The sequence below is a fragment of the Babjeviella inositovora genome (genome assembly GCF_001661335.1).
Source record: "Babjeviella inositovora NRRL Y-12698 unplaced genomic scaffold BABINscaffold_1, whole genome shotgun sequence".
In the NCBI taxonomy this organism is placed as follows: Eukaryota; Fungi; Ascomycota; class Pichiomycetes; order Serinales; genus Babjeviella; species Babjeviella inositovora.
The window spans coordinates 651,749-660,202 of NW_017566838.1; the positions used below are offsets into that span (position 1 = coordinate 651,749).

At 48.6% G+C, this 8,454-nt stretch overlaps 4 protein-coding genes across 4 annotated transcripts; 1 reads left to right on the forward strand and 3 right to left on the reverse strand.

Annotated features, from left to right (window-relative positions):
* Nucleotides 1-351: 351 nt before the first annotated feature.
* MDJ1 (Mdj1p) lies at nucleotides 352-1,908 on the forward strand (the record flags this gene model as incomplete). Its single annotated transcript, XM_019132247.1, has 1 exon — nucleotides 352-1,908. The coding sequence occupies exon 1, from the start codon at nucleotides 529-531 to the stop codon at nucleotides 1,906-1,908; it is 1,380 nt and encodes a 459-aa protein (XP_018987765.1). The 5' UTR covers nucleotides 352-528.
* Nucleotides 1,909-2,692: 784 nt separating this feature from the next.
* DAD3 (Dad3p) lies at nucleotides 2,693-2,974 on the reverse strand (the record flags this gene model as incomplete). The annotated part of the gene is made up of 1 exon (XM_019131403.1): nucleotides 2,693-2,974. A coding segment is annotated over one exon (282 nt), but the record flags the coding sequence as incomplete, so codon positions are not given.
* A 620-nt stretch (nucleotides 2,975-3,594) lies between these two features.
* ARC40 (Arc40p) lies at nucleotides 3,595-4,826 on the reverse strand. Its single transcript, XM_019126801.1, has one exon. The coding sequence runs from the start codon at nucleotides 4,808-4,810 to the stop codon at nucleotides 3,707-3,709; it is 1,104 nt and encodes a 367-aa protein (XP_018987767.1). The 5' UTR covers nucleotides 4,811-4,826; the 3' UTR covers nucleotides 3,595-3,706.
* A 973-nt stretch (nucleotides 4,827-5,799) lies between these two features.
* ADE13 (adenylosuccinase) lies at nucleotides 5,800-7,251 on the reverse strand (the record flags this gene model as incomplete). The annotated part of the gene is made up of 1 exon (XM_019132206.1): nucleotides 5,800-7,251. One exon carries the CDS (start codon nucleotides 7,249-7,251, stop codon nucleotides 5,800-5,802), a length of 1,452 nt encoding a protein of 483 aa, XP_018987768.1.
* Between the last annotated feature and the right edge of the window lie 1,203 nt (nucleotides 7,252-8,454).

Here is an 8,454-nt window from a genome sequence, read left to right on the forward strand (position 1 = left end):
AGAGCCAGTATTCCCTCCAGTTCCCACCCTTATTAAAGCATTTGGTGTATGCCTGTACAATACACATGTCACTGTTGCTTATTCATAGCCATGTAATGGCTATGAATAAATGTCCCGCGGCAACAGTAATCACTTTCTCTAAACCCGGTATTGAACCTAGCCCTTTCTCCACAAACCATAAATTTTATTTTTGGGCTTATTCGGTCAGCCTTCTGGGCATCGTAGCATGGACCCAGGGCTATTGAGCTCCCTAACGATCACTATATCCCCCTAACAATTATTTATTAACCACCCTAGCTTGCTTTCAAAAATACCCCTCATCGTCGCTTAGGATTCCCCGGATCTCGCTTCGCACTTTGCGTGCACCAACCAGCAAAGTGCGAGATTTTTCCAGAAAGTTCCCCAGCCTGTAAACTTATTTAACTCATATAGCTCTTGCTTGGAATGTTTCATCAGCAGAACGAACCTTTTTTCTTGTCACATTTCCATTCAGCGTATCCCAATCTATTTCACTTATATTAGTATACGATGGTTCTCTCTACTATAAGCATTGCCTGTGGTAACCACCTAGGCTTGCGCCTCAGTTCTGCGCTCGGTTCTCGTCTTGCCTGCCGTTCCTTCCACGTTTCCCACAGGTCCCTCCTCGACGATCCATACAAAACCCTCGGTGTGGGCAGCTCCTCCTCCACATCCGACATCAAAAAGGCATACTATAAGCTTGCCAAACAGTTCCACCCGGACGTGAACAAGGAAGAGGGTGCTGAAAAAAAGTTCCACGACATCCAAGGCGCATACGAAATCCTTTCTGACGCAGACAAAAAGGCGCAGTACGACCAGTTCGGGCCATCGGCGTTCAGCGAAAACGGTGGACAGGGTTTCGGACAAGGCGGGTTCCACAACGGGAATCCGTTCGCCGGGCAGGGCGGTGATCCGTTTGCCGGGTTTGGTAACATTAACTTCGAGGATATCTTTGGTGCGGCGTTTGGTCAAGGAGGGAGAGGCAGAGCAGGCCCAACAGTGGCGAACTACGTGGGTGACAATATCGAGATCCTCAAGACGATTTCGTTCAAGGAGTCGATCTTCGGCACCAAGTTGAAGATCGATTATAACGCGTTGGACGAGTGCCACACGTGCGACGGCTCTGGGTTAAAAACTGGCAAGAAGAAGACCACATGTCCAAGCTGTAACGGAACGGGGCAGGCGGTTCACTACGTCGCTGGTGGCTTCCAGATGGCATCCACCTGCAGAACGTGTCAGGGTCTGGGGGTACACATCCCGAAGAAGGACGCGTGCGGCGACTGCCACGGGCACGGGGTTACCGATGGTGGAAAATCAACGTCGATCGACCTTCCATGCGGTTTGTCTGATGGTACCAAATTGCGAGTTCCGGGCGAGGGTGACGCGCCGAATGTCACCAAGGGGCCGAATGTGAAAGTTTCCAAGGGTGACTTGATTATTCGTATCCGTGTGAACCCGCACAAGGAGTTCACGCGCGACGGTGACTCCATTATCTACAAGGCGGAGATTCCAATGACCACCGCGGCGCTTGGGGGTCAGATCACCGTGCCGACGATTGACGACAAGAGCGTCAAGATGAAGATCCCTGCCGGGACGCAGCACGGCCGCATCATCACCATGCCGGGTCAGGGTGTGCCAATCAACCGCAACATCAACAATAGGGGCGACATGAAGATTGTGGTTTCCGTCAAGACTTTGAGACCAGAGACCGCCACGCAGACGGCCTTGTTGGAGGCTTTGGCGGACGCGTTCAACGATCCGTCCGCTAAGAAGTTGGATCCAAACTGGAAGGCCGAGAGTGACGAGCCAGTGGACCACCCGAGCAAGTTGAAACGGATCGAGGACTTCTTGAGTGGCACCTTTAAGAAGCTCACTGACAAGAAGGAGTAGATAATATTTGTATATAAAAGTCAGATAATGTATATAGTATCATTAGTAAGTGCAGGTACGGCTATGTAGAAGTTGCTTCGGAGTCTTATGGGTTGATTGTATACCGGGTGGATGCCCTTCAGTCATGAGCTGTGAAGTGTTAGAAGGCTGAAAAGCGATTCAGTTTGAATTATATTGATCTAGAACCGGAATTACAGAAGTAGGTTCCCCTGAAAAAAAACATTCACATGCTTGGAGAAAGGCCGGGACTGAGAAAGGAGTATCCGGTCGATTTTCTAGAAAAAAATATGTATCAACGTTGGTACAAGAACCAATATGGTTATAATACAAAAAGGTCGCATTAATTTGGTGTTTTACATCATGGACTGCGGTGAATCGGAAGATATATAGATCGAGGCTAAGTACTAAGGCCAGCCCCAAAAACCACGTATACCCGGGAAAATAGTAACGTCAGGCTACACCACATACGCGGCAGTTATAGGCATATAAGCCTCGGAATACCCACATTTACTATTGCCAAAAACGGCCGCGTATCGTGGATGTGCACCCTGGCCCAAACCCCTTAAGGCATTGGCCGATACTCGAGAAGCAGTCAATAGAAAACAGCCCCAGATATGAGCTCTCAGATGCTACTCAAATAATAGCGCACCCCGCTTGTGGTCAGTAACATTCTAATTGTGAAAAGGTTGGTGTTTATGCCGTCCTTACCGTCTCGGTCCACCTCTTGACAAACCCAAACTCATTCTCAGCACTACCCGTTGAGGTCGCTCATAGAAACATCGCCCTCGGCCTCGGAGTTTTCATAGTACACTGCCGCATCGCGTTCTGGTTCGCCGACGTTTTCCTCCTGTTGCAAGAATAATGTGTATACAGCACCTTTAAACAACGTAAACACCAAGCTGAGTTTCGTCTCTAATGTACGCAAGTTTTCCAATAACGCACTGCTCTCGGTGTTTGTTAACTGCTGGATCTCCCGCGATAGCTGGAGCAACGTGAGGGAGAGCCGTTGGTACTGGGTGAGAATCTGCGCCTCAAGAGAGGAAAGCAGTGGGTGGTTCGTGTAGTCCGTTATGAGGTGGCTCGGGAGTTTGTTCTTGTCAGACATTGAGGTGGGAGTGCTTAAAAGATGGTTAGAGAAGGATATTGGCGGTAGCAGCGTAGTTGGGGGGTACAATAGGTAAACAGACGCGTTTTATATTCTTGCTCGTTTTCCTTTTCGCGGACGCGCACTGGCATGCTCGCAAATGTACGATTTACGCAAACGGATTCGTAGTGAGGAGAATCGCTAGGTAAATATCCGTAAGCATTGGGTATTTTGTTGAGGAAGGTCCAAGCGTGACCTTGAAGACCTTGAAAAATATACTAAATATGCTTAACGACTGCACTATAGGTAATATTTTAATTTACTAACCAAAAGGTGGAAAAGCGGGTTGGGGTATCAGGCCGTTGTGATCGGAGGTGAGAGTGACAGACAGGAACCTATCCGTTTTAGTATTTGTAGCTAATCACATTTACTCACGTTTCTATGAAACTTTGGCCAGTTATTTATCAGGCCTGTAGGTATAGATGATACCGGTGAAAGAGAAACTTGACGGTGTTTTGTGTCTATTTTCCCTATCTTAGACTTATTAAAATGAGTTAAGGTCTCCTCTTACGTGTGCCCTTAATATAAATATCTTTAAAAATGCGCTACAAATATCGTCCATACAAATGTACTAAAAGCTGCTGGAACTTTGGCAAATTACATCGCTAATCCCTTTAACGGGTCATACTTCTAGTAAATTGTACTCGCATAGCACTAGTTCAAGGTGAAGATTACCACCTTGCCGTCCCTCCCAGAAGTGCTGATGTGCACATCAGACAACATTCTGACCCTGGTGATGGTATTCTGGTGGATGTGTGGTAAAAGGCCGTTGTTGTTCTGACTGGTGTTAACAACCTTCCCCTTAAGGTCCAACTGCTTGAACATGTTCAAGGCATTGGCGTGTGAGTATGCGTCGTCTTCCTCCTCGGAGCGCTCGATCACAACTTGCGTATCGTCATCGAGTGCGTACGCCTTGGCCCAGCCGTGTGCGTCTCCGCGGAACACCACGGGGTGACAGTCGTGCCCCGCGGCGACAAGCTCGCCTTCATTAGTGAACACGACCGACGTGAACGGTAATGAGTCCTGAAGCTGCAAGCTAATAACAGCAGTCCCAGGATACACAACGTTGACGGAGTTATCCTGGGAGACAAACGCCAACACGTCACCGGAGGGCGAGAAGGCGACATCGTGCACCCACCCGGACTGCGTCTCAGTCTGGAAGTCGCCACAAGGGGCAGCAAAGGGGAATTTATCGCCCCAGACGCTAGGTCCGGGTCTTGCGTCAATCGCCTTGACATACGCGGAGAAAACGCGCGCGTGGAAGTCGTAGTAGCCCACGGCCAATAACACGTTATTCGGGTGCCACTCGAGGTTGGTCACGGTAGAGCGCTTGTTGTCCTTGACCTTGATGTGTTTGGAGATCCACCAGTCGTTCTCCTCCTCGAAGTAGCACACCGCAACCACGCCGTCACCGCTGCCTACCGCGATCTTGTCGCCGCTAGGCGACCAGCGCACGGCCGTCGCGGCAAAATCAATGCGCAAGAGTACGAGTGTCGGTGTGTACGTCACACCCGGCGTCCACACAATTGCGTTGCGGTCCTGTGAGCACGTAACGATCTTTCCGTCAAGCGAAATATCCACCGCGGTCACCTTTTTGTCATGGTCCGCAAGCGTCGCAAGCAACCGCGGCGCGGCGCCGGTCACGCTGTATATCTCGACATTGCTGTCTTTCGTGATCGCCAAGATGCTTCCATCCGCGGAGAAGCAATGGTCTTGGATAGGCTCGTGGCCAAGGGGGAAAATGGTTGGAGAGGACATAGCTTGGGGGGGTGTTAATTGATCAATTGATGAAGGGAAAGGGAGTGTAGGCTCTTTTAAGGCGGAGCACGGGGAAGTTCGGGCGAGAATGGCTAGGCGGGCCGTGCACGACCAACAGCAATCGATATCCAGACTATGGAAGGCGCTGGTTATAATGGTGTTGGGACATGTCGAATATTCTGAATATATTATAGTAAATAAATTGATATCTTAGGCCTATAATAAAAGGTGAGACGGTCTAATTAGGCGTTGAAGATAGCCGGTGGTGAAGGTGTAGTCTTAGGTGAGTAATTCGGAGAAATGTCAGTGCATGCCTATATCTCCGAAGCTCCTGCCTCATTATGCCAGTTGGAGGTCTGAGCGGTACTAAGCTTAAGGTTCATATAGGATTTTCTGAGTGATCGATACAGACATATAATTGGCATGCGCCTGATATATTATTTTGCTACAACCAAGTGACCTTCGGTCTTCACCATCATGATCTTGGGACAGCTTGGCATTGTAGCGTTTAAAGGGACTAGACGGAAAATGGCAGGTCCTGGTTACTTTAACACTCATCTTACTCTGTTGAAGAGATTTAACCATGATTAAGGTCTGTGGTGGCTTTTTAATCACTAGAAGCGCCCGTGTCATTAGTATACGTCTCGGGAGTTTGCCTTTTTCCATAAACTCCCGATTCATCTGGCCGATGGCTTGAAACGGCAGTACACTCTAGGATCACTTACGGTTTAAGAAGCATTAGATATATCCTTGAGGTGGAACAACCTCCGGCCTTACACGGTCATATTGTAGCGTTCCTGGTACAAGGCCAAGCACGGAAAAGGTAATTCAGACTGAGTGGCTACGGAGCCTAGCAGACTAAACATCTCTTTAAGCCTTGCCAATGACGATCATTCAAATCCACGATTCCCCTTTAACCCTACAATCAGTCTCTTACCCATTCTTATAATAACATGTATTCGATCCTCCAGAGGATTACTATCAGATGCCTAGACACTCAACTTGACTTCGTCCTTGTTGATGTAGTGGGCAAACGGCGCCAAGGCCTTGGCAACGTCATTGGCGACGAACTTCTCGACCTGCTGTGGCGCTCTGCCGACAAAGGTGGATGGATCCAACAAGGAGTCCAACTCGTCGTGGACCGGCTTGAAGTATGGAGTCTTCTTGATTCTCTCGATCAAGTCGTTGTCACCACCCTGCTGTTTGACGACGTCGGAGGCCTGGTGGGACAAGACTCTGATCTCCTCATGACACACCTGTCTGGACTCACCCTTGGAGACCATGGCCATGATGATGTTTTCGGTGGCCATGAACGGCAATTCGGCCATGATTCTTCTCTCAATGACCTTAGGATAGACAACTAAACCGGAAGTGATGTTCAACATGGTGGACAAAACAATATCGGCAGTCAAGAAGGCGGAGGGCAAGGTGACTCTTCTGATGGCGGAATCGTCCAAGGTTCTCTCGAACCACTGGACGGAGGCGGTCTGGACAGCATCGTTGAATAAGCCACCCAAGTGTCTGGCCAAGGAGCAGACTCTCTCGCATCTCATTGGGTTTCTCTTGTAGGCCATGGCAGAAGAGCCGATTTGTGACTTCTCGAACGGCTCTTCCATCTCCTTCAAGTTGGCCAACAATCTGACGTCGGTAGCAAACTTGTGGGCGGTGGCCCCCAAGGAGGCCAATGGGGCCAACACGTCGACGTCGATCTTTCTGGAATAGGTCTGGCCAGTGACCGGGTAGACGTGCTCGAAGCCCATCAACTCGACGACCTTGGCATCCAAGGCTTCAACCATGTCGTGGTCACCGTGGAACAAAGACAAGAAGGAGGCTTGGGTCCCGGTGGTTCCCTTGACACCCCTCAAGCCGAGATCGTTTCTGGCTCTCAGCATGTTTCTCAAATCCCACAATAACTCCTGGATCCACAAGGTGGCTCTCTTACCGACAGTAGTCAACTGGGCTGGTTGGAAGTGAGTCCAACCCAAGACCGGCAAGTCCTTGTACTCGATGGCAAATTCGCTCAATCTGTTAATGACATTGACCAACTTAGGGATCAAGACATCGTACGCGTCTCTCAAGAAAATCAAGTCCGCGTTGTCAGTGACATAGCACGAGGTGGCACCCAAGTGGATGATCCCGGCAGCCGCTGGACAGGTTTCACCAAACACGTGCACGTGTGCCATGACGTCGTGTCTCACCTTGGCCTCTTCAACAGACGCGGCGGCGATTTCGGCATCGGTGATTTCCAAGTGCGCTTTCATCTGCTCAAGGGCTTCGTCGGTAATGACATCCTTCAAGCCGACCTGTCTCTCAGCAATGGCGAGGTTCAACCAGAGCTTTCTCCAGGTGGAGAATCTGTTTCTCAAGGAGAAAATCTGGGACATCTCGACAGAGGCATATCTGGAGGACAATGGTGTTGCGTACTTATCGTTTTCGGACATTGTAAATGGTTAGCTGTGGATGTGGAGAGACAAGATAAGAGAGCAGTCCGCGGCAGTTTTATATGCGTCTTGCCGACAGGGTGAAAAAAAATTAATTAATGAGGGTGCACGGTGCAGGACACAATTACACGCGGTGACTCTGGAGGGAAATTGACACGTTGGAACACGTGATGCAATCAGAGTCAACAGACCCGGGACCCTCCGCGAAATGCCCCATGGGCACTTTGAACTTTCTATAAATCAAGGCTGCACGAGGGATGGACACTAAGTGGCGCCATCGAGGTAATTTCAGCGATAGGGCTATAGGATGTCAATTTTCAGACAGCATCCAGCGTGGGTGGCCCATCCCATATGTGACATAAGGAATCAGGGGTTACGGGGAATAGTTATACGATTCGCACGGCTGGTGAAGCCTTTACAAGAGGTGCGCCAGCTAATTTTTCCTACCTAAAATACACCCTTCAACGCTATCATGAACAAGGGCCATTTATCCTATATTTTACTATATCGCTCCATAAATATCCGATGAGTGTAAGCAGTTGATATCTTCAATCATCTTTTAAATTGATATGATTGGCACATGGCAAAGCCTCAGAAGGTGATAAAAGCTAACATAGTCAAGAATTTCAACAGGAGTGGATTTTTTCGCTATGTCGACTATCTATAGAGTCGTCGTATATCCTTTGGTTCTCAGTAAAGCATTTAGTCAGTCTATTTCACGAAACAAAGCGGTACTACCGGATTGGTTGGTAATAGCATCAACGGAGTGCCAAATATAGATTTCGAGATGCCACTATTCAAGCTTAGCCAAGCTTGTGCGAGGCGGACTGAAAAATGATAAAGCTTACCCAGCACTGCCTCTTTAAGTCTGGGCAAATGTTTAGTTTGGCGACATATCCATGCACGATTATATAGATTACATGTGCTAGATAAAAAAACATGTCACTGGCTTCATATCATATGCAGTTACGGCTCTAAAATCTAGAAAGGTTGCTACAGTAATAATAATGCACCAGCTCTTAATGTACATAAAATATATAGATATCATGCTAATAAACTGCGCTCTAAGAGTCATTCTGGTTAAGGAAGTCCCATAGCCACACTAGCGGCTCCTCTGAGATCATCAGCATTGAGTAAACCAATGTCACATTCAAGCAATGTCTTCCATAGATTATCCCTTACCGAAGGTGAAATATTCGTAGG

What these genes read in the sequence shown, in the direction of transcription:
- ARC40 (XM_019126801.1), bottom strand. Translation starts at nt 4,810, where the DNA reads ATGTCCTCTCCAACCATTTTCCCCCTTGGCCACGAGCCTATCCAAGAC.